At 42.8% G+C, this 25,102-nt stretch overlaps 1 protein-coding gene across 1 annotated transcript in view; it reads right to left on the bottom strand.

Moving 5' to 3' along the window:
- The window catches only part of PHLPP2 (PH domain and leucine rich repeat protein phosphatase 2), a 31,227-nt gene extending 6,342 nt beyond the window's left edge, over positions 1 to 24,885 (bottom strand). The window contains 20 exon segments of the mRNA XM_040075005.1: positions 312 to 543; positions 673 to 861; positions 1,325 to 1,435; positions 1,823 to 1,953; positions 3,190 to 3,246; positions 3,248 to 3,271; positions 3,273 to 3,354; positions 3,791 to 3,991; positions 4,549 to 4,704; positions 5,984 to 6,079; positions 6,671 to 6,731; positions 7,222 to 7,424; positions 8,164 to 8,394; positions 9,845 to 9,991; positions 13,999 to 14,153; positions 15,248 to 15,373; positions 15,804 to 15,994; positions 18,339 to 18,472; positions 24,314 to 24,558; positions 24,742 to 24,885. Of these exon segments, the coding sequence (XP_039930939.1) occupies positions 312 to 543; positions 673 to 861; positions 1,325 to 1,435; positions 1,823 to 1,953; positions 3,190 to 3,246; positions 3,248 to 3,271; positions 3,273 to 3,354; positions 3,791 to 3,991; positions 4,549 to 4,704; positions 5,984 to 6,079; positions 6,671 to 6,731; positions 7,222 to 7,424; positions 8,164 to 8,394; positions 9,845 to 9,991; positions 13,999 to 14,153; positions 15,248 to 15,373; positions 15,804 to 15,994; positions 18,339 to 18,472; positions 24,314 to 24,558; positions 24,742 to 24,885 (2,916 nt within the window).
- Positions 24,886 to 25,102: the final 217 nt, after the last annotated feature.

Consider the following 25,102-nt stretch of genomic DNA (forward strand, 5'->3'; position numbering starts at 1 on the left):
CTTTGGCACTTCCCTGTTATTTCCAAGTGTTTAGAAAGTTAACTTTTATAGAGTTCTCTAGAAATCATTTTAACACTTTTGCATACTCCATATCATCCTGTACCCACAGTTCTTAGGCCATAGTGTTTTAGGAACATGCAATTTTGAACAGCTCATCAGCAAAAGAAGCAGAGCAGGAAGCACTAGACAAGTCATTCAGAGCCCTCATGTCACCCTCTCCCCTGTAACGTTATGCAGACAGCTGAGCTCACGTATTTGTACCAAGCTTTTACGTGAGCATGGAAGCTGAAGTGGAAAGGGTCCAAACCAACCTCTGTTATAATGGCTTTTTGCCCCTTGACTCTCCTGGCTTCTTCTGAACACTGTTCAAAGCTGAAGACTTTGGAGAGAGGCATTGCTTTTCCACTTCGGCACAGAACAGCTTGGCACGTCCCCACATTGGCCACCGTCAGAGAAAAGTTGCTGGCTGGATCAGCCACCTCATTACGAATGTAGCAAAGGACAGCAGAGGAACCCAGCTTCTGCCCAGCCATGCCCAGCTTCCTGTTGGAGGAGAAGGTGTAGGAGGCTCCAGACTCTACTGACAGGCATTCTGGAGGGCTGCCTCACCCCACCTAACATATTGATATACCTATGCAAGTCCCACCAGGACCAGCTTGCTCACTGTCCTACCTGTGGGAGACCAAGAAGGTGTTGGACATGAACATGGTGTCAGACTGCTGTACCTCCTCCAGGAGCACATCGGCCATGGTGCACTGCAGCAAGCGTGGCAGTTCTTCGTTCTTGTCACCATCGAACATGCCATACACAGCCTCCACCCCCTCTGCAAAGCTCCCCAGTGCCAGGGATGACACACACAGCCTGTCAGAAAAGCATACAAACAAAGTTAATACGTCTTCTCAAAAAATTATCTTGTTCTCAAAATCACAGCCATCAGGCACCTTGCTGTGAGTGCCATTCTCACAGGGCAGCAAAGCCACTGTCCCTACAGTCACTAGACTGGGAGACATACAGCTTCATTTTGTTATTGGAACGCCCAAACCCTCCTTGACCACATGCAGGAGAGGGCAACAGGCACAGCTGGCAAGAAAAAATGCATCTTTTCTGGAGAGGGAAGGAGAGTCCAAGCGCACTGGGATAAGCGTGAAAATTGAGGCAAAAGGTAATGTGGAGACATGAGATACCAAGACTTAGTAAGAGATCTGGAGAGACAAATGGTTGGATGAGCTCTTGGGCAAAACAGGTCTGCTTGGGTGCTCAGCAGTGCACTCTGGCCAGCATCCTAAGAAAGCAGTGTCAGCATTCAGTAGACCACAATACTCACTTATTTCTTTGGCCTGCCAGCTCAGCTACTCCGTGACTCCAGAAGGCAGAAGTGAGTGCCGAGTCGGCCGTGAGGGAGGGCTTAGCATCAATCTTCAGTGTGGTAATGTGACTACAGAAAAAACAGAAGTTATGCTTTTCTAGAACCTGCTGAACAGGCCTTAGGACCTTGTTCAGTCTAGAGTTTTAGATAGCAGTCTGTGGAAAGAACTGTACCAAGGAGAGGAGTTTAAGGTCTAGGTTTTCTGGAGATGTCTGGCTGCTTATGAGAGAGACACCTGGGAAAACCTCATACCACCTGAAAAATTCCCTGCTCTGATGTTTCAGACCCAGACTTTCCCCTTCCCAAAGACAGTAAGTCTCAGCTGCCTCAGGCAGGGAACATTATACCACTATGCAGTGATAAAGTACTTTTACTTTACTATCCCATTTCCTCTCCTGGCAAGGGTTACCCTTCCCTGTGCAGGTCACTACAGGGTTGTCAATGTCAATGGCTCACCTGAAGATATCCAGTGTCTTGTGTTCTAGCACCAGGTTTGTGTTTCCACTCAAATCCAGCTCTTGCAAGGCACCTGGCAACGCCTCAGGGATTAGGATTTCAGTTAACTCATTGCAGCTCAAATCCACAAACTGCAGTAGCAACAAACGGCATGACAAAGAAAATACTTTTTTGTTGTGTCATGTTATCAGTTACTCCAGTGCTCCTTACAAACATCATACAACCCTGCTACTTATTGTATCTCACACACAGGTCATGAAAATGGATCTACTTGTCAGAGGAAGAATGATTTATAAGCAACTTGCAATAGTCATGACTCCAGTACTGAAAGACTACGTCACATCAAAGATAAAAGAAGGCCTCTATATGCAAACCTGCCTAGCTATGTAACACTGCCCACTGTCTCAAATGCAAGAAACCAGAAATGTCAGAGATGGGGTAAAGGTGAATGAGACAATCTTTGAGCAACTCAGAAAGGTGGGAGATCTAGAATGCATATCCTGTGGTCTCTTCTCAAGGTGATCAAGAAAAGTCATAGAACCACAGAATGGTCTGTATTGGAACAGATCTTAGAGCTCATTTTGTCAACGTATCTGCCATGGGCTGGGACACCTTCCACTACAAGAGGTGTCCAGCTGGATGCTCCAATTCCTGTCCAAACTGGCCTTGAAACTTCCAGGGATTGAGCAGCCACAGCTTCTCTGGGCAACCTGTGCCAGGGCCTCCCCACCCTCAAAGGAAAGAGTTTCTTCCTAATATCCAACCTACACCTACTCTTTCACTTTAAAGCCACTCCCCCCCTTATGCTGCCACTCCCTGCCTTTGTCCAAGGTCCTTCTAAAGCTCTCTTTTAGTCACTTTATGTAGTGGAAGGCTGCCATAAGGTCACTCCAGGCCCTTTTCTTTTCCAAGATGAACAACCCCAAACCATTCAGTCCATCGCCACAGCAGAGGTGCTCCAGCCCTCTCTGACCATCTTAATGGACCCACTCCAACAGGTCTAAGTCCTTGTGCTGAGGACCCAAGAGCAGCCCTCCAGGTGGGATCTTATCTGAGCAGGGCAGGGGGACAGAATCCCCTCCTTACCCGCTGTCCATGGCTCTGGGGATGAGCCCAGGATGTAGGGGGTCTCTGGGCGCATGGGGCATGTCCAGCCTCTCATCCAGCAGCATCCCCAAGCTCTTCTCAGCAGGACTGCTCTCGACCATTCATCCCCCAGCCTGGACTGATACCAGGGGCAGCCCTGACCCAGGTATAGTACCTTGCACTTAGCCTTGCTGGGACCTCCTGTTCTCTCCTAGCAGTTACTTCTCATTCTATAACCCAAACTTTCCCCAGATATCTCTTTATCTTCTCCATATAAATACCTGAATACGGGGCAAATGCAGGATTTCTGGGAAAATGCTGATTTCATTAGAGTGTGCAAATAAGTGTATGAAGTAGCTTGCACATTTGCAACCGTTGTAGGAATTGTTTTCAGTTTGTTGCCACTCAGATTCAGTTCTTCCAAGTGCTCCAGCTTACTAAGTTTGCTGAAAGGGAAACAAAAAAATTCTCTATCTTAGACATGAACTTGTCACTTTCAGATGCTGCAAATGAGGTATCCATTTTCTGATTTACTGATAGGAGACCAAAAGTCGTAGGAGATGCTCTAGTAAAATGCACAGTACACAAGCCTGGCTTGGATTTGTACAACAGACAGACCCTTGCAAAGCACACACACATGCAACACAACTAGTTATGTCCCTCTGGATGGCACCTCTACTAGGACAGAAAACCTACAGCCAAGAGTACCCTGTGCCAATCCCCCTTAACATGCTTCTCCTCACTTTGTGTGTAGAAATGTCAGGCTTTTGTCATCAAGCTACAGGGAGAGCATCTCGCTCTGACTTTGACTCATACAATCATGGGGAGGTGGCAGCTTCCTCCTAGGGAGCATTGTCTTGCCCAATAGCCTTACTGACTTACCTTGCAGGGAAAGTCTGCAGGTTGTTGTTTGCCAGATGCAGGATCCGTAGGTTTGGGTGTCCCACCAAGACAGGTATGCATTGATCTGTGAGGTTGTTATTAGTCAAGTATAGCAGCTGCAGCATGCTCAGACTCTCCTCCCCTGTACATGTGGAGGGCAAGGACTCCAGGCTGTTTGCAGACGCATTCAGGTACCTGAGGCTAACCACAGCAAGTGGAAAAATCAGACTTCACATCATCCAAACCACTCCATTAACACCAGGAAAAGGAGCTGTACAAATGCCAGTAGCAGGACACAGCGGTTTACAGCAAACAGTGAATATTGAAAAGCCCATGGGTAATATACTGGGTGGAGCAGACAATGTAATACTTTACCTAGACTCTTTAAAGAAGGGCTAACTCCTGTGTGAATAGACAGTGATGAGGGACTGTGTACTTGTAAAGGGTCTTGTTGTTCTCCAATGACCTGAATCTTGACTGGCTTCTTTTCTTTTGCACCTGAGTTTATGACTACTTTTTAAAGACAAAGCTCTTCAGGCAGCCTCTGTTTTCCTGTAATTACACAGTAACATGAACTGATTCCTTCAAATCAGCTTGATGGCTTCCTTTATGGCACCTGAATAACCTCCCCATAAAGGGCACACCTCATTACCTCTTATGCAAATGGCACCTTGCAAGGACAGTAATACAGGTGCCATTTTCAGTCCTTACACTCCAAAGGATAATGCAGACAAATGACGTTTGCTGCTGACACTCACTTCAGAGCTTTGACGAAGAGTGTCTCTGGGAGTTTAGTCAACAGGTTGTGCTGAAGGTCCAGCACCTCCAGTGGAATGTGTTCTAGAAGAGGTGGAAGGCTCTGCAGACGATTGTGCCCCACCATCAACTTCCGAAGACTCAAGCTTCTGAGGACCCTAGAAAGACATAGGGTTTTCTATTTAACTTGTTTCATTCCTCTTGACATCCACAGAGTGGGAAAGGTAGTATTTAATGTACTTAATTTGATTGTACACCACGGAAAAATTAAAATACGCTGATCCATAAAATGTAAACAATGCCAAAGCAGAACAACACACAGGGTAAGATGACTCCGTCTCTCTGAATGCTTGGAAGTGTACCTACATTTCCCGCTACACTAGTGCTGATTGGAATCTTGTGGTGCAAGTGGGTGTGCGCATGCCCAGCATTCTCTCAGGCAGACAGGGAAAGAAGTCACAAAGGAAGGCCTTAAATGCCTGTTGTCACTCGTAGATAGAAAGAAGTGCTTCCACAGTGCAAACATAATTCAGAGCTTTAACTAGTGGCTTAGCACTCCTGTATTATTTCTGAGGCAGTAAATTATTCTTTGCATTATATACTTAAATTTGGGTTCCTTTAATCCATTGGATTGGCTAAAATTCTCTTCTAAGTTCTCATTATCACATCCTTGTTACGTCCTTTTCTTGCTTTTGATGTATATAGTTTTTCTGTGACAATCACTAGAATGTTACTGCTGATCACGTCCTATGCCTCTTGCTTCAACTTCTCCAACCCATGTTCTATATTTCTTCCCCGTTAACCACTTCTTCATTCAATTTTAGTATAACTTACCCTAGACACTGTGTCATTCATCAAACCACACCCCCACCAAACACCCTTGTTAGGCTAAGAATGTTTATGCTTTGCTTCTTCGTAGGATAAATAACTGCAAAACTGTATTAGTTCTTGGCTCTCATTCACTGTGTTTCTGCAGAAACTGAAAGGGATATAGGGAGAAAGGAGCTGGTTGACGGTGTACTGTGAAAGCTACATTTGAGGTCAGCTGAACTGTCTCTTTGTGATAACTCCATGTCAAAGGTAACAGATGAAGTTTCTGTGGGACGATGCAAAATGTATTAGGGTCTCACCTATGACCTGTGCTCACAGACAGTATGATATAGATCACAGCAGCATGTTCTGTCAGGTGCAAATAGCTGCAGTAGCAGCCAAAAGCACAGGATGGAATTACCTAGCTCCTATTGTTTAAAAGGCTGACCTAGAAACTGGCTCTTTCCAACATTTGAATACAGAGCATTTTTGATGCTGCATAGATAACGTAAGTGGATTGTATCTCGACACAACAAGGAATGAAGCAACTGGAATAGCACTGATTCTCTCTTCCCAGAAAGCCCATTGTAGGAGAAAGCTCAGCTCTGTTTATGAAAGTTTTTTGACCTTGACGGAAGCTCCAAGAGTAGGTTGTAGCTCACATCCAAAACTTCCAGTTTCTTTGCTTCACAGGCCCAGTCTGGGACACGCTGTAGTTGATTGCTGAGAAAAGCAAGTGGGAAAAGCTAGAAACCAGCACGCCATATGGAACAGACTTTAAATGCTGCATGATTTTAGTGACAGTGAAACTAAAAGCAACAGGCAAAAAATTAACAGCATCTGAGTTAGTCATGTGGAATTTATCTCACAGCTAATGCAAACTGAACTGGTTCATGACTTAGCAGGGCATCCTATCATGCAGGTCTCACAATGCTGCTCCAAGAGCAGATGTAGGCAATGAAACCAACAGCAGAGATCACTGGCAGCTACTCTAAATATTTGATCCATGGATTCCCCCACCTCATTCAGTTCAGTAAGCTGCCACAAGTTCAGTGGTCCCTGCTTGGCTTTTTTTTTTTTTTTTTTTCCTGATCACAGCTGAAGGACAGCGAAGTCATCTGAAAAGGTCTCATACTGGTTCAGAAGGGCTTCCGGTCTGGGACACTTTCATCATTGTTTAGTGCTGGGCTTTAAAGTTCTGTTGTGTTTAATTCTCTCAACTATTTTAAACCCTTAAAATCTCTAGAAAATTTTGCAAAAAAAGCAAAGGTGCCCAGATACTTGTGTTAAATTCTGTTGTGTATGATCACTTACTGAGAGAGTTCTAGACATGTCAGTAGACCAGGAACTGGATAAATATTGACAGCTGTCAGACCTGATGAAGTAAAGCAAGTAAGTATGATTGCAGAGCTTTGGAGAGAAAACAGCACAGACAAGCAGCGTAGCTATCAAATGAGACTCACAGTCTTTATGGAGACTCAAGGTCCCCACTGATCCTTCCCACCACAGAGTTCACACTTCATACACCTGCCATATGGCACTACAATGTCTCATTTCTCCACGTGTCATGTGGAGCACCAGAACAAGAGAGAACTGTACTTTTCTTTGTGGGCTCCCAGACAGATCTCAGTGGAAGATGAATTCCTTGGACATAACACCACAGCCTCCACAGTGTTATACAGCCTGTGTACACACATGCATATGTGATCTGTATGAGCTAACCTCAGAGGACCCATCACATTAAGGTTTCACCACAATAACATCAGCGTAAGTATTTTTTTAATGTGTGAGAGAGGGCAAAAGGCTGTTTTCTTTTGCTCCCAGGGCTTAAAGGGAAAAGGCAGGTGAAGAAGACAGAGACATACAGTTTCTGTTGGCATACAGGGCCCGAAGGGAGAAGCCGCTCAGTGTCAGCTCTCTCAGCTTATTTCGCTCGCAGTGCAGCTGCTCCAGGTTGACCAAGGAGCTCAGATCCAGATCTGTCATCTGATTGTCTCGTAAATCCATGTAAGCCACAGATCTGTTCCCCTCCTGAGTGTCAGCTGCTGCTCTCTTCAGGTTGTTCAGCCTAAACACTCAGAGATGAGTTAAAAAGTGAGAAAATAGGACACTGAACACTGGACATCAGTAAGAAGAGAGAAGAAAGAAGAGGAAAGGAGGAATTCTGGTGAAAGCTAACACCAAAGGTGAGCACAATGAATGAAATGCATGACAAGCAATGGTGAATTTCAGGCAGTGAATACAAACAAAAACATGTCCTTTGCCTACACTGCTACACATAACAATTTTAATGAATCCCAAATTCTTAAGAGATTTTGAAGAAAGACCCTGTCTTGAGAACAGAAACCAGGCCAAGGAGCAGCTACTCTGCATGGACGAAGGGAGCTAATGCAGAGAACAGAAAACTTGCCACACACAAAAAGCTCTTTGTCCCTTTCTGAGAGATCTGCAGTTGTAGCAGCCTGGAGAATCAGGATCACATCTCTAGGACAGGGAGGCAAAAAAGGGAAGCAGAGATCAAGGTTTTGGTACCTTGAGCTACCAAAGCTCAAGGTAGCAGTAAATCACAAGAGGAAGCTAGAGGGCTGGGTCACATTCAACACCTGGCACTGCTCAATTAAGCTTGCTTTTCCAATTGGATTTTGCACACCCTCAGAAACAGAACTCCATAAAAGCGACAGAATTGGAAAGAGAAAAAACTGAACCTAGTTTATTGCAAAATGTACCAGAAGTTACACAGGTCCTCTACTGTAAATGGAAAGTAGCAACCTGTTTTAGACAGACAACAGCACAGTTTCACCCCTCACCTCAGGTCCACACTTTTGATGTGACTCATACGGTTCAGCACCGTCAGGTCCAGGGTCTCCAGCAAGTTCCCTGCCAGGGCTAGTTTGTCTAGGGTGACAAGTTTCTCACAAATTGCTGGCAGTTCACAGAAGTTATTGAAGGAGAGCCCAAGACAGCTGAGCTGCTGCAGGTTTCCCATCTCTTCTGGTAAGGATGTGAGGAAATTGCCATCAAGCCAGAAGGTCTGGAGACTGCAATGGTGAAAAAAAGAAAGAAAAATCTGCAAAGAGCAGGGAACATCACATTTAGTATTTTTCGTGAGTTTCTTTGTATAGTTAGCTTGTCTCAATGTGGTTATTTTTAAAGGTACCTAAGAGCTAATTTTATTCTTATACACGTAAAGTTACTGAAGTACTTTTATCACACATGTAATAGGCTTGGAACTTCCAGTTGTGCCAAAGATTGTAAGTTAACATCATCAAAATACAAATCAGTACTTACGTTGGAATGTAAGATATTTAGTTAATTACTTGGTTTTCTACAAATGGCATAGTTTAATCACACCTCCTACCACACTAATGCACTAGTAGAAGATTTTTACACTCTAGTTGTCCATTCCAACACACATTCAGAAAAGAATAAGGTAGCTTTCTGTTGTATGATTTTGTATGCTGTATGATTTCTATTGTATGTTGTTTCAAAGGCTGTATGGCTTTTGAGACTCAGATCCAAAAAATACAATTTCCTTATATGATTATATTCCAATAGAGGCCTTTCTGTGTTTAGTGGTGGCAGAAATGAAATCTGAGGCCACAAAAAGTTCTTATGAATAAGAGCTCGAGGAGTCATCAAAATAACTGCACCCATAACTAAGCTGTAAACCTCTAGAAAGTGTAAGCCTACATATGGCTTTTACCTCACAATTTGAATATGGCTAAAAGATCATGCTGGAAATTACTTGCTTACATCCACTGTGGCTGCAGACACTTCTTTTTTTAAAGATACAAGCTGGAGGAAAAGCAGGCCACAACAAACCAACTATTCAACACTGACGTTTATCTATACAAATCTACTGACAGTCTTGCAATGAAATTTACCGAAGCTTAAGCTCTTATGCATTTGGGGTAGCTACCGAGGAAAACGGACAAGGCTCCAGCAAACACTTTAAGACAAAATTTTCAGAGGGGATTGCTCAAGTATTTTCATGTTAAAATCTTCTAACACAAAAAGCAGCCAAATCTGTAAAACACAAACATAACGGTGCTGACAAAAATCACTAGACCCCTGTGAGAAGTTACCACAGAAAAGTTTTCTATAATAAATTAAAACTTCAACAGAAATTGCATCAGTACTGAAAATATTAAATTCAAATAATAAATGCAGAAAGTCATACAACTCTACAGCTGCAGAAAAATGAACATAGACTTATTTGAGAAACAATGCAATTGCTTTCAGTGCTTTATTTGCAACAAGTTTCCTCATCTTTTCTGCACCAGCAGCTGTGATGTTTTAATAGTAGTGATTAAGGGATTGCACATCTTAGTTCTCAGCCTTCTGCTGGAGTCAAATTAATCATTCAGCCTTCACGGACAAACCAGGCTGCCTAGAATTCACACTTTCAGAAACAGTACCTGCACATCAGTAGTGCTCAGCTGAGGCACCAAGGGTATTTATGATCACAGATGTAAAGAACGTACTCACTTCAACAGTTTGCCAATCTGACTTGGCAAGTAATGAAGTCCATTACAGGAAATATTAAGCTCTGTCAGAGTAGAGATCTCACACAGTGATACAGGAAACTCTCCCAGTCTATTATGAGACAAATTCAGACTCTTCAACTGAGAAAACCTATTGGCAAGAACACTAGTTAATTCACAAAGCTACATGTCTAGAAGCAAAAATACACAAATCAGTCAAAAATTCTTAAGTCTTTGTACACTGGTGATACAGTCAGCTAACTCATTACAGGAATACCTGCATAAATTTGGGTTTAAGTCATTGATATTTTTCTCAGTGGTCATGCTGAAAGTGGTCAGATACCATGGGTTTACTGCAAAAACTGCTAACAACCTTCTACCCCAACTTGACAAGCTTCCTCATAGCGACTAAGAATAAGGTGACTAAAATGCTCAGTTCAAAAACTTTACCTTAAAAGAATTAACTACAGTAAGAATCTACAATTACGTAGCTTGGGAAAAGAGGAGTTGAAAACCGTCATAGGGACTATTCTGAGAATAAAACAGAACAGGGAAATCCCCTTTCCAAGCTGGGTGCAGCAGAAAGCCAAGCCAAGTTGTAAAAGGGAAAACTAGGAAAGCCCAAGACCTACATCCAGAGGTCCTTAAACAAGATTGCACAACTACAGTATCCCTTGCTCAGCAGACTGCATCGACAGCCCCACAGTCACGACAGTCCCATCAGTGCTTGAGAAATGGTTACCTATTTCTAGCTCCCTCAATCACCAGGTCCAAAGAGAGAGAGAAGGAACTTAGCATGGCTGGGGTAACCTACAGCAGGGTTCTTCCTGCAAGAGTTCCTGCCTCCTTCTAAAGGAAGCAAAATTATTGTTCCCTGTGTAACAGCCTCCTCATCCCAAACTGGAAGCACCAGAAATTAATTCAGTGGGGAAATTAATATCACACTGCTATGAGATAACTGCAAATTTCATGTACTAGAGAACTACTTCTTGGAAACACATAGTTATTCATCTGCCTCACCTACCCGACTTTTCCCAGGCATTGGCGAGTAGCTCTTACTTTGAAGCAAATGTTTTAATATAGGTAAAAAAACCAAGGTTAATTAGTTTGAGGGAGAATTACTTCTAGCTAGAGATGTCTTGAAATATAGGACTGAAAGGTTTTGGAGTTGTTTTCTTCTTTATAGTGAGCTTTTTTGGATTCAAAATACTTGATCTGTGTAGGAACTGTTGCTTAATATTTCTCTATTTTGCTTTATAACCTTGGGGGGTGTTGTTCTTTTGAAAGAAGGAGCATAGCTGAAACTTGGACAAGGCATGTTTGCTTTGGGCACCCCACCATATGAATAAGGTCACAGGCATTTTTGTTCGCTGCAGCCACAGACTCTCCTTGTACTGCAACTGAAACCCAAAGAGAAAAAGATGCTATGTTGGTAAAAGACTTCCTCAAAGGAAGGATGCAAAGACCTAACAATGATACAAAAATCAGAAACTTGCACACAGAACTCCACCACAATATTGGAAAAGAAGAAAACAAAGAGAATGAACCTAAAGATTTGAGCTATCCCATTGGCAGGTTCAATTTTTTAGGACAGGTCCCAGCTCTCAGGGTTTGGAATCAGGAAATGCTTTAATAAAACTGCTTTCTCAGGAGCTCTGCAATGGCTTTGGCTACACCTGTTCTTAGCACCAAGCAGTGTTTCTCTCTCACTAACAGCATGGTAAGAAGCTGCTCTGAGAGATACAGCATTAAACATAACAGCATAACTAATGTTTAGAATACATCCCCCTGCAAAAATATCAAAGCAAGCACGAGAGGGGGATTAAAATTTCCAAAAGCTGAAGTGAAATTGGTACATTACACAGTTTTGTCTGAAATTCCTCCAGCAAATTTCCATACTCAGTGGGGAGGACAATATTCAAAAGTCTTTTGAGTTCTCCTTCTGTTCCTTCCTCTTTGCCTCAGTAAGTTCATACAGTGATGTGGGAGTTAAGTGGAATGGAAATGGAACTATCATTCAAGCTGTATATATGAACCAGGTATTATAGGGGATAAAGATCCCAAAATCGTTGTGGCGCTCCAGGTTTTGGGTTGTGCTCTCACAGGGCATACTGAGACAGTAAAGAGGTATGGAAACACAGCAGTGAATCTTCCATGGGATGACCATCCTCTGTCTAGCAGCCCAACCTGGTGCTGCCCTGAAATATTCCCAGTTTAACACATCCTGTTCTGCCACCAAAGCACGCCAGCACAAATCTGTATCAACTAGCTAGAATGCTGACAAGAGACATGCAGATGTATGCATGTGTGCGTACACACCCATATCAACGAAGACCAGATCTCAGTGTTTTTCAGACAAGGGAGATACTTGAAAGGCACTACAATACATAAAAAATAAGCCAGGAGATGTAACAAAGCAGGTAGGCTTATTTAATGCCCTTTGCTTAACATTTTCCCTTCAGCTAATTATTTTTGCTTCATTATTATAGTTATAGGCAATTAGACTCCTAGAGCTTGAAAGTTACTCAGAGGAAGAGGTCTGATCATTGTGAAAAATTCTGCCGCTGGGAATTCACAGTCTTGAGGCACTGAGAGCACCTACTGCAAGTGAGAAAGGGTCTTCTTGTGGTGCTGTAATCTTAGAAGCATCCTAAAAACCTCAGATGGAAAATCTTTTCAAAACGCAATGAGCAGCCTTATGTGGGCTACCTAATGCTACCTGTTTATTCAAGATTATGCATGAAGTGAGAGCTTCTTTTATGGCTTTTGTTTGTTTGAGGATTTCAGCTTCACCAGACATAGTCACTGCCAAGAAAAGAGTTGAGTTTCTGACAAGTCAGATTTCTTGTTGACTACATGCAAGGCCAAAAGAAATTTGATCCTGTGAAAATTTGATCCTGTGAACCAAGGATATTGTGTTTTAGAAAATTAATTTCTGACGTGCTTTTCAAAATCATACAAAGTATTTCAAGAGACAAGTAGAAAACAGAATCTTAAATTATTTTTAGCAGCTTCTCCAGTAACGGAATCTATTTAATGGAATAAATCTATTAAATGGAAAACTTTTAAACAAGTTTGGAAAACCAGACTAGACTCTGGTGCTCAAGGAAAATGTAAAGAATTCTCAAAAGCGAGCAATTTTTTTTCCTTGTATACCCTTATAGATACCTGGGCATCTCATTACTCTATAGGAAGAAAAGTGAAATAGCACAGTAGTAGGCCCCTAGAGATAAAGAAAACAAAAACACACCATGTCGCACCCCACACTGAAAAAAAAAAAAAAAAACCCACAAAAAACCAAAACCAATAAACCAAAAATGACAAAAACAACCAGATCTCAAAACCACCACAACAACAAACCAAAACAACCAAACAACAAAAAAGCAGTTTTGCAAAGTTTCTCCAAATACATTTTCCTTAGGGCATAAAGTGTTCCAACCAGAGCCATTGGACAATATTACTATAGACATCCTATCAGTTTTCAAAATTCATAGAGCAACTCCTTGAATTCTATTTAGCATGGCTGGTGTACATATCAATCTCAGACTAATCTCCCCCTACATCTTTATGATTTTGGGGAATTAATTTAAAAATATTTTTGTAAGACTCCTTCACTTACCTAAGATGACTACATCACGCTTCCATACCATCACATAACTGCTACTCTCTTAAAAGCAGATCATCACAAGTTTCCAAAGCAAAGCTGGAGTCTCACAGGCCCTCTGCCAATTCCAAATACACATTAAGAACTTGCCGAAACAGGGTTTTTCAGACCTAAACTTGTTCTTACAAGCACTTATTCACAACAGGAGCATTATGCTTTTCCTTCCCTTTTATTTTATAGCCCAAGATGTTCTCTGCTTAGCAAGCAGCCTAATATTACTACTGCATCTTGTCCATACAAATGGCACGTCACCCCACAAGGCTTATCTCAAATCAGAGTTAGCCCAGAATCTGTGGAAGAGAGCTCATGAATACTGTAAATTGTTGGAAGTTTATTCCTGCTCACGCTGCCCAGTTCTGCTTCCAACCCCCTCACTTGTTAGAGCTTCCTAAAGATCAGGTTTTTTGCCATGCCCAGGAGGACAAGCAATACTTCACTCCTGTATCCACATGTCAAGAACTGCAAATGTAGAAGAAAAATGATTCTTTGCAGACCTGCAAAGAGAGTCAAGACTCCCTGCTCCACCTGTTCTCATAAAATTGTGGCGTAAGTTGAGGTAGGTGATATCTTGACTATAGAAGAGGTGCTCTGGTACTTCCTCAAGGCTGTAGCATGAAAGGTCAACCATGCTGAATCGCATGGACACAATCTGAAAAGAAAGAGAAAAAGCTGCAGCTATGCAACAAATTTTCTCTGGAAGTCTAAGGGAAAGCCAAAGAATACAAGTAGTGAACAATTTGCAAGAACGTGAAAGAACCCCTTGCACCTACCAGGCAGAGCCCATGCAGGAAATGGGAGTCCATGAAGTACAAGCCTATGCCCTTTGCTACATCCCTGACAAGGATGCATAGCTGGATACCAGCCAGGACTCACACAAAGCCCTGCTCTGTTTGGCACTGGGCACAATGCCTAAAGGTTAGGCTGTAAGAAAGCCAATGTAGTAGAGGAAAACAGATCTTTCAGGAAACTATTCAGAAAGCATAATCTCCAAGTGCCTTCCAAAGGTGCAAGAAGCAACAGGAAGCAGCTGATTTTCCAGTTCAGTTCTCTGATGTTTACAAAACCTCTGCCTGGCCTAGCTGCTTCTTCTGTACTTCTAGCTACTTTTTTCTTTTATTAGCTTGTTGAGGGTATAAAATTTGAAACATAACTTGTTATAAAAAGGCTTCATAAATTATGGTTTTGCAACATTTCATAAAATCTCTGCAAATCTCAGATGTCCTTTCATTAAGCATGTTTTGTTTTGACATCTTTGGTGCTTAATTTGATATTTTATGACCTGCTTTATCCTGTACTCATTCTGTATTTCATAATACTCTTGCTGACCTACCATCTCTCTGTAATTCAAACCTATCAGGGCAGCCCTGTGAAGGTCCAGGTTATACTTCAGGTATGTTCAAGTATGACAACAAATGCAAGCTGTAGGTTTCTACGGCTGTAAAGTCCCAGTCCCTGTGGTTTGCTCTAGGGACCTGTGATTAAGTTAGTCTCGTAGGTGCAGCAGAGGTTAAAACAGCACAAGACCACTGCTTGACATTGTTGCACAGGTAGGAAAAAAGAGAAGGCTAACAGAAAAATCTCTGTAGCCCAGAGCATGAGGGAAATCAATCTGGAAAGTGTCCTGGGTACTTTCTCCAGCATGCTGACTTCATCTCTGACTGCAGACCAAGCTTGCATCAGAACACCCTTGCTGTGGTGTACCCTGCACCCACCATCCAAACCACACTGCCCGCAAGGCCTCACCGTCGATGCTTGCCGGTGCCACCGCTGGCACTCTGCCAGCGTTTCAAAGGAAATGTGGTATGTCTGAGCTTGTGCTCCAGCAGATGTGAAAGCAAGGGTGTACTGCCGACGTTTTATCTCTTCTACCTGCAAAGGGAGAATTGACAACAGTCTGCCTAAGTGCCAGCAATTACAACTGACCTGAAGTCTAGGGTGAGGTATTACTGACCAGTAACATTGCATTTTGCTGAAAATACAGCTGCAAAATCACTGGAGAAAAACACAGAAGCAAATCCTGCTTAACATCTTTCTGCTGAAATGGATATAAGAAGTAGTAATTTCCAGAGTGCCCATTCATGACATTGGCTACTGCTGTGAAAGCTGAACTAGTGTCTCTTCATTTTATTAGCCTTCAGACTACTACCTAAGCAAAGCAAGTGGAAAGGGGTTGGGCAGATTAATGCAGTAATCTGTTAAAAAAGCCTATATTAATCTCTTGTGGCTAATTCCCATCACTACCATTTCTTCTTCCTTCCTAGTCTACAGGGGACCAACAAAACAAAAAAAAAAGCCTTACCTTCCCTCCAATGAGAGGCAAGATGTGCATCTTCCCTGCATGGCTGTCCTTCACCGAGGACACAATGAGGCACGTACCACAGAGAGTCACTGAGCGCTCTGCCCACTTGTGCAGCTGGGTCTTTCCTTTGCGTACGTTATAGACTCCAGAGAGCAGGATGCGATCCAACTGTTCCACTTGACATGGCTTTTCTGAAGAAAAAGGGGACATTAGCATTTACTGTCCATATGTTCTTCGTTCTCATATGTGAGTACAAATAACACAGATTTAACATGCAAAACCAGCTGTTGTAAAGAACACACAGACAAATTGCACTTTAAAAAAAAGTCTCATGCAGAGGACAAGCAACATCCTCAGTCAGCGCAGGAATGGTGGCTGAGCAGCATCATTTATGCCTCCCAGAACAATGTTAAAATGGTCGCCATGCAGTGTGTTTTTAATCCACAGGTAGTTACAGACGTCAGCAAACCCACTGCTTGCCAAATATCCTTCATTCAAATACAACAGAAGAGTAATTTTAACTCTTGTTGAGCAAGCTAAAGTCACAGAGACCATTAAATAAGTGGCTTCTACTGGACTTTCAAGGAAGGCCTGGAAAATCAGCTACAATCAGCTACACCAATCCTCCACTTTCCCCCTCTGCTCCGAAACCATGACACCTATGCTAGAGTGGGTCAAGGGCAGCCGTGGAAAGAGTCAGGTGGCTGGAACACCTCTCCTATGGAGACAGGCTGGGAGAGCTGGGGTTGTTCAGCCCGGAGAAGAGAAGGCTCTGGGAAGGCCTTCTTGCAGCTTTTCCCTATATAAAGGCAGCTTATAAGAAAGGCATAGAGAGACATTTTACAAAGGCCTATAGTGGCAGAACAATGGACCGTGTTTATAAAATGAAAGTGGGCAAATTTACACTGGACATAAGGAAGAAATGTTTTATGGGGAGGGTGGGGAGGGCCCGGCAGAGGTTACCCAGAGAAGCTGTGGCTCTGTCTCTGGAAGTGTCCAAGGCCAGGCTGGTGGAACATGTGAGAAACGTGGTCTAGTGGAAAGTGTCCCTACCCATGACAGGAGGGTGGAACTAGATGATCTTTAAAGTTTCTTTCAACCCAAACCAGTCTGTGATGCCATGATTCTAAGTAGCGTTTCTCTGGTTAAAATCCATTACTTCCTCCCTTATGTTCTCAGCTGCAGGCTTTGCAAACTTACTGTATCATCCTCCATAGCATTCCCTCCAATTCCTACCCTACCTTTGAGAATCACATTTGCTTGTACTTCCTTAAAACACTCTTCAACCCTTATACTTCTTCCTTCATAGCCTTCTCCTAAGCAGACCAACTAACCATGCTGACTGAAACTACTCAATTACATTTTCTGTCTACTTGGTTCCATGAAGTTGAGTAGCTGTTTGTGAATCCTCAGCAGTTCCTGCTTGACATACCCAAGTTTTTGTTTTTTCTCAGAAGTTCTCCATACCCTTATCCTTGATGCCTCTGCTCCTTCCAGCTGAAGTAACTTCTGACTCCCTTTTCCTTGCCCCACAAATCCAGACTATACATGTCACGCTTCTTTCCATCTGTTACACTCCAAGTTTTTCACATATATATATATTTGTATATATACAGTGTATATACACTGTTTTGCCTGTTCTTACACACAGCTCCTGGACAGAAAGGCTCTGCCTCAGATAGCAGGGTGAAGAAGCTGATTGCTTATAAATGCATTTTTTTGACACTGAATAACCAAAAGATGGCTAGCAGCTTAGCCTGGCTGCCCAGATCCACAATGCAAGAACAATTTTCCATTAAAAGCACTTTGATTTTCTTTTTCTGAAATGCAAAAAATACACAGGTGAAGTACTTACAAGTAAGGCAATAATTTCCTTATTATATTTCCTCATTCTTATTTCTTTTATATTTCCTCTTAACTTCAGTGAATTCTCTTTCTGACTGCTAGTACTATATGCCTACAGGTCTGTGCCTGTTATCTGTGGCTCCTTGTGTATACTGTATCCTGCCCAAACGAATTCTACAGCCCACACTCCAAAGTCTTTCTTCTGCAATCCAGTGCCCTAGTTTTCTGATGGCAGCCTGCAATATTGTTAACCAGCTGGCACCTTCCCTCTTCACTGTTTAAGGGCTGTGGAGGTATTTGACCAGGAGCTTCCTTGCCCATAGCCACAAACTTTTGTCAATACAATCTTCATGCACATCTAAATGAAACGGTCATATGTTTCTGATCCCAGTGGGAGCTCCAAGTCATCAGCTTCAATATTTGAAGCTAAAGACAGCAGAGCAACCTTGTGCCTTCCTGTGGACCTGTCTTTTCTCAAGTCATAGACAGGATCAAGAAAACTACAGAAGTGTGATATTTTTCCTATTAATCTTGAAAAGGTTTTATTTTAAGAAATGCTTACTGGTACTGCAAGTGTTTGATGTAGTCCTCTATAAACCCAACACGCTGATGACTCAGGCTTTAACCGAGTTCCAGCTCATAGTTACAGCTGCAGGAACAGTGACAGTATGCACACACACAATTTCTTACCACTGTAAAAGCGAATCATACAGCTGAGATCAGAGTTTGCTGCTTCTTCTTGCATTCTGAGAGGATCATCAAAACCCAACCCAGCCAAGTAGTCATACACAATCTGAAGGGGTTTTTCTGTGGGCTCCAGCCTCCTGTCAAAACATACAAGAAAGAAGTTTGAGAATGCAAAAAAGATTAAACAAGTCTCAGTACAGCTAAAGTGTGACACACCATCTGTTCTGCTCCTCTGAAAAGGTCTGGCAAAACCGGAAATACTGCACAAAAAAAGATGTCAAGTAATTAAAAAATCCTATGCATAATGTCTCAAAAATATAAAAGAACCCTTAAATTTTTCTTCCAAATGCAGCTTGGACTAAAGCATTTGAAGAATCCTCATGAAGAATTACTTAAAAAAAAAAAAAGACAAATTTCCTACTCTCTCCAGCTCATATCAGCGGCTAGAGTCTTATGCTTTGGCAAATTAACTCAACCAGTACATTTAGAAAGATGTTTTAGAACTATGGCAGAACACAGGAAGGATTCAGTGGCTAGCTCGAATAAACAGCAATAAGAGAAAGTTCTCGTGAAACATCCAATTTAGTATATTCAGAATGGAAAGTATGTTTTCTGGTCCTCTCTTTCTTCTCACTTTTTCCAGAGACCCTGAACTATGATTTTCTTCAATAAAAACAACAGTTTCTTGCTAAATTACAAGTTTTATTTTAGGGAAAAAAAATAGTGTAAAAGACTAAGCACTGAAAATGTTAGGTAGGAGTTAAAATATATTGTTCCAATGGTCTACTCATTATTCACCATTAAAAATCTCCATTTTTAAACAAAAAGTGCCTAGCTTCAGATTACAGTCACTGGATCTCAATTGTCACCTCTTTTTTAAACAGGAGTTTATAAACCATGCCACTAAACATTTCAAACGTCCTCTTCAAGATAAGGTGCAAGCTGCTTTTAAAATTATTCTTGCAGTAAAGTGGGTCTACTTTGATTCAAAAGAATTTTTACCACCTTTTTTTTTTTTTTAATTTATCCCTACTCTGTAAGCACTAACATGATTGTTCCCTGTACCATGCACAGACTACACAAAACCACACATACACATTGGTTCAACTCAAACACTTTTCTGTTCTTGGATCAAACCTGCTCTCGACTCATATTCCTCCAATGCACAAGTCCTCCTGAACTGCATCTTTTGGCAACTTATAGCCTCCTTCCTCTCCTTTGCAGTATTTAGTACACTTGTCTTTTACATAAATATACCTAGTGATACTGAAAAGCAATGTTTTCCAGGGAAAACTGCACGCTAAACCGTCTAAAGCAATCTGCTGCACTGGTTTCTCATTAGCCCTCATTCCCTACATCCATGCCCTCCTGAGTTCTTACGTTTTAGCCACAGGTTATTAACAGAGCAAACCAAACAACGCAAGTTTACGTTTCTTCCTTCTAACAGCTCCTCACCCAAAACAAGATGCTTACACGGAATAACAGTTTCAGTTTGTAAGATATTAACCAATGAGTTTTACTAGTTTGTGCATCGCTTTTCTCCCAATGACATCCGAACACAGAACCTCTGGCATTTTGCGTAGGAAGTGCCTTTAAAGGTCATCTACTCCAACCATCCCACCATGGACAGGGACATCCTCGACTTCAACAGGCTGCGCAGAGCCGAGTCCAACATCTCACTGCAATGAATGACTGAAACCTTTGGCAACTAAGCTTGAAATTTTGAAGCATCAAGATTGAGTTTGCTAGCTAGGACCTGTTTTCCACGAAGCTTTGTTGACTAGCACATATCATTTATACTGCGTGTCTTAATAAGAAACATTTCACTGCTGTATGTACCAAACCTTTCCACTTCTCACCTCTTCTCAAGAATAAAAACATTTCTGATTGCTCTTAATGATTATATCAGAGTATTTCCACTATTACTGACAGATCTACAAATATCATCAAATAATTAAGGCAGGACTGATTTCATAAAACATGCACCATTTACAAGTACCTAGTCATTCAGGCTTCCTTTGGAGTCACCAAGACACATCTCAAGAAGTAAAATGACCTCAGGTATTTCAAGCAGATACAATGCAGCTCTCACTTCACATACAGAACCTCCGGATCAGAAGAAGGATTACTCAAACAAAGTTTATAGCCTGAAAAAGCAATGTAGTTGATATGCAGCTGACCTAGAAAACCAGTTCTTACTGCTCAATGCTCACTAAACCTGTTTAGGGCAAGTCTGCTCCCTGCTTTTATTTTACACAGAAATACATCTACTTACTAGCCAGAAGCCTTGTATATCAAATAACCCCTTTCCTCTCTCTTCAGAAATTGTCTGCTGGAGCTCCTATTCACTGGTAAGCTGATGTCAGCTAAGATAGAATTCCTGCACAATAAGCATGAAAAGCTGACTTATTAAATGCTGTTTCTTTGCCTGTTTTGTAAGATGGACATGGGACAAGAGATTGCTTCAAAAGAATGAAATTACATCAATTCTTCTTTCTTCGCAGAGATTTCTTAAGCTCAAATGAAGGATCTCAGCCCTTTTTAGTATTGTCTGTCAAAATTTACAAGCTCAGAGCAAAGTACATCTACAAATACGTAGCTGAGGTTTATCTTATCACGTCATATTTTTGCTATAGAAACAGATACCAGTAAACACAACACCAAACTTTCAAAAGAGCTGTATGAGGTAATCTTGGAAATGACAAACCTGTGTATCTGCTTCCTGTAACACGCAAGCTATCAGAAACTGGAATGAATAAATAATAGATTGCATTGAACAGCTGACTTCCAATACAGTACACCTGACGTATTGTATACCCTTCAGCATAGAATCCAAGAATATGAGAGATTTGACTGGATTTCCAGCTACGTGGCCCAAGTTTCCCTTGGCTACCCCTAGACTCCTGTTCTTCTGCTATTAGAGCCTTATGCTTGCCAGGAAACAGCCTTTCCAGCGTGAGACCCATGGCTCAGGAATGTTAAATGCTTGAGTGCCACTCACAAAAAGAACATATCAAGTAGTCTGGACCTAGACTTCCCAAGGGAAAAAATAAATAAACACTCAAACTTTACTATTTGGTTGCTGAATGGATCGAGTCTTTTTTGAGTACACACTGAACTACCTATCTGCACATCAGAATTCAGGAAGAACACTAATGAAGTAGAGGGATAATTTGCATCATATGAAAAACACCTAAGTCACATTTGTACAGGTTGCTCAATGCTCCCTGAGGTACAGTGCTGTGGCTCACCCTCCTGAAAAAGCTGGATACTCTACTGTACCATACTTACCCTTCTGGAGATGAGATCTGCTTTTTTTCCTTTTTATTCTTCTCATCTTATACTTCAGCAAGAATTAATGCTGCAGGGTTCCAAAGTGCTAATTTGAAAAACCCTTAATCTTCTTTCTTGGCCATATAAATCAAACTGATTTGCTCTTTGAAGACATCAAACACAATGCCTTTGGTTTTGAAACAAAACCTTTCTATTAAAGCCACGTACAAAAGGAACATTGGTGGCAAAATCTCTATTCAAGCTCAAACCTCTAGTGCCATAGCATCATTCCCATCTGAAAACCAATCACATGAATAGCCCATTCTACTGCACCAGCTACGTTTGCTGGTCAGCGGCTGCACGACAAAAGCCTTCCCAAAAAGTCTTCTGATTTCTGGAAGCTGTCTGTAAAACATCCCAAGTTGCTCAAACCTCACTACCTGGCAATAGAGTTTTGAGTTTACAGAAAGATCTATACCCAAAAAGTCACAGGAAGCAATGACTGGCCACTCTGCAGAGGAAGTGGAGATCAGGGTTAGATATTTCATGAAGACGCGGTGGAAAAGGTGCCTGACTGCCTTCTGGCCCTTTGCTGTGCGCTGGACCTGTGACCGAGGAACACTGGGGCAGAGCTGGGTACGCGACTAATAACACTCACTGGGTCTGTAAATAAAACCGTGAGCAAACCAGTCCATTACCTATGGATCATGCTCACACTGAGAAAGGGAGCAGCTCCCTGGGTGCTCTTGGAGACATTCTGGAGACCTGGAGGAATGGATTACTGGTCCAAGTTCTCATTAAGAGCCATGTGATTCAATAACAAAACCCTGGACATGTGAGCAAAAGGAAAACCAAAAGCTGTATATAGAATGGCAGTTTCCACGTGGAATTCCTTCACCAACTTGGTCAAGACAGATTCCAGAAGTAACAGTTAAAATGCAGTAGAAAAATAAGCTTTCCTTTCAAAAGATAGCAATGTGGTGCGTATTGTGAACACATTACTAAAGTAATTGGTAAAGTTTGTTTGAGGAAGGAATTATCTCAACATGGCACGAGGATGATCTTGAGCACTCTGTCGCCTTCACCTGGACATGCAAGTAGATTCCATTTAGGCCTGCTTCCTGCTGCTAACACTGAAGCAATTCTGGTAACTCTCATTTCCTTACCAAGAACAACTCCAGTAGGAAGTAATTCGAGGATCTCTTCTGTGACAAACACACTGAGAATTACAAAGAACAGACACATCATAACCAGGAACTCTTCACAAAATTTACGACAATTCTGACCAGTCCTAGACATACCAAGAGGCAAAAAGAATGGGAAGTAATAATTTACAGCTCAGTACTTGCTTCCAAAGGACTGGCAGCAGATCCAGTTTGCTAATCCAGTGCAAAATCTGCCACAAATCAAAGACAGGCACAGGTAGATAGCATGACAAAAGAGAAATTGCAAGGAATTCAAATGCAAAAACCACTTCAAAAAGCTAAATAAAGTAAAAATGTATCTCTCTCAACAAATCTACAAGCTTTACCTAAGCTTTTTCATGATCTGTACTAATGGGTCTGCTCTTCCTTAAAAATGCTGGAAAATCTGCTCGCTATTAGGGTCCAAAACATGCCAACTTCCTTTACAAATTTTTCAAGCAACACACAGAGGTTTTCAGCTGCCTCGGTGGCTATGTTCAAGTGTCCATCTGTTCCCATACAGTGTTTCTAACTAATCCATCCTTACTTCCTAAAACCCTGACCAGGGCAAGGCAAACGGTTCTAACTAACCTTTTCCAACAGTCAGTTTTAAACAGAACCTGGTCTCTCTGCATCTCCCACCACTAGCGTTCCCACCCCCTTACAGAGCAAACACACACCACAGCTTTAAAATTTGGACACATGCAACCTGTAACTTTGTCATTTCACTATAAAAAATCCAGACACTAGCTCTGTTCAAAATGCATTGTGTCTACAGCTTAGCCTTTAAGTAAGGAGACCACAGCAATTATTTGCCCCTGAGAACAGGAGTGGTAATTTTATAACTGAATCTTAAGTCCAGAAGAATCAGTGCAAAGTTTAAATCATAACAAACTGAATGGGAGCCTCTAAATCTAATGGAGTCCATAACACACTCACAGCATAAAGATCATGCACATTAAACCCTGAGCTATCTATTTTCAGCCTAAATTGACTTCAGGAATAAATCACAGCATTTGATGCTTAGGCCTTCTTTATATAACCCTTGCTACAATTTCCATCTGCCTTTAATTATTTAGCTGGCAACTCTTCTCAGCAAAAAAAAAATTACTAACAAGTATATATTACACGACATTATTGTGAAAGCACCTTACTTATTTTGCTGACTCAAAATAACCATTTACAGCCTCTTAAATAGATCAGGTTGTTCAGATGCTAAAATTCCCGTAACACAGAACATAACAAAGGAATATATGAATGGGTGCCTCTACCCAGAAAATGAGGACATATTTCTGGCTGGTCAAACCCTCCCTGTTAAAACACATAACTACGAGGTGTGTTTTCACCACTATCTAATTTTTATGAAGTGCATGACTCAAGGCTGTACCTGACTGCCAGCTACTATCTCTGCTTGTTCCCTACCTGCTGTGCCAACAGGCATAGATAGGCACACGGTGAACAGAGCCCTGCAAACCTACACGAAACATAACTCAGTCAGGTTTATCCTTTCTCGGCCCTCACCTGACCAGGTCTCCATGAAGCTGCAAAAAGAGGTTTTTCCTCCCTTCTCCGTCACAGATCTCCGAGGCTTGGGTGTCCACTGTGCAGAGGACCAGGCGCAAGTCCGAAGGAGCCGCAGCTGCCGAATCTCTTCCATAAACGTACACGCAGCCTCGTCCGACGTCCCCTTTCAGCCAGATCCTCTCACGGGAACCAACCCGACTCCTGCTCTGGCAGCTCCTGCTCCCGGTGCGCTTCGCGTTCCTCTGCAAGGCAGTTCAGAACCGAGCGTCAGCACCGCCTCCGACCCGGCCCCGCACAGGCAGCGGCCACCGGGATGGGAAAAGACCAAGGTCGCGGCGGGCAAGTGCCCCCCGGCGTCCCGCAGCCGACTCCTCCCCAGCCCACCGAGTCGCCCGGAGCAGCGGAGGCCTCGGTCCTCTCCTCACCTTCAGCACCCGGATGCCGCCGCGGGATCCAGCCCGGCCCCCGCGTGCGCCTCCCGGCGCCGCCGCCTCGTCCTCCTCGGGCTCCTGCGCCTCCCTGGGCCCCGGCCCAGCACCCGGGCCCCGGCCCGGCCCGGCCTCCCCCATCGCCGGCCGGACCGCCGCCCTGGGCCCTCCACGGACCCACCCCGGAAGCTCTCGGGCCGTCCGGCCCAGGCCCCGCCCCGGGGGGCGGTGGGACCGGCAGTCCCCGCTGCTTCCCCCCGGAGTCGCTCCGGGTCGGGGCCCCCGAGCTCCGTGTCTGTGTACTTCCACCAGCGAGAGGTGCCGAGGGCGAGCCGCTCGCCAGCCGGGCGGGGAAAAG

This window comes from Hirundo rustica, chromosome 11, assembly GCF_015227805.2.
Source record: "Hirundo rustica isolate bHirRus1 chromosome 11, bHirRus1.pri.v3, whole genome shotgun sequence".
NCBI classification, from domain to species: Eukaryota; Metazoa; Chordata; class Aves; order Passeriformes; family Hirundinidae; genus Hirundo; species Hirundo rustica.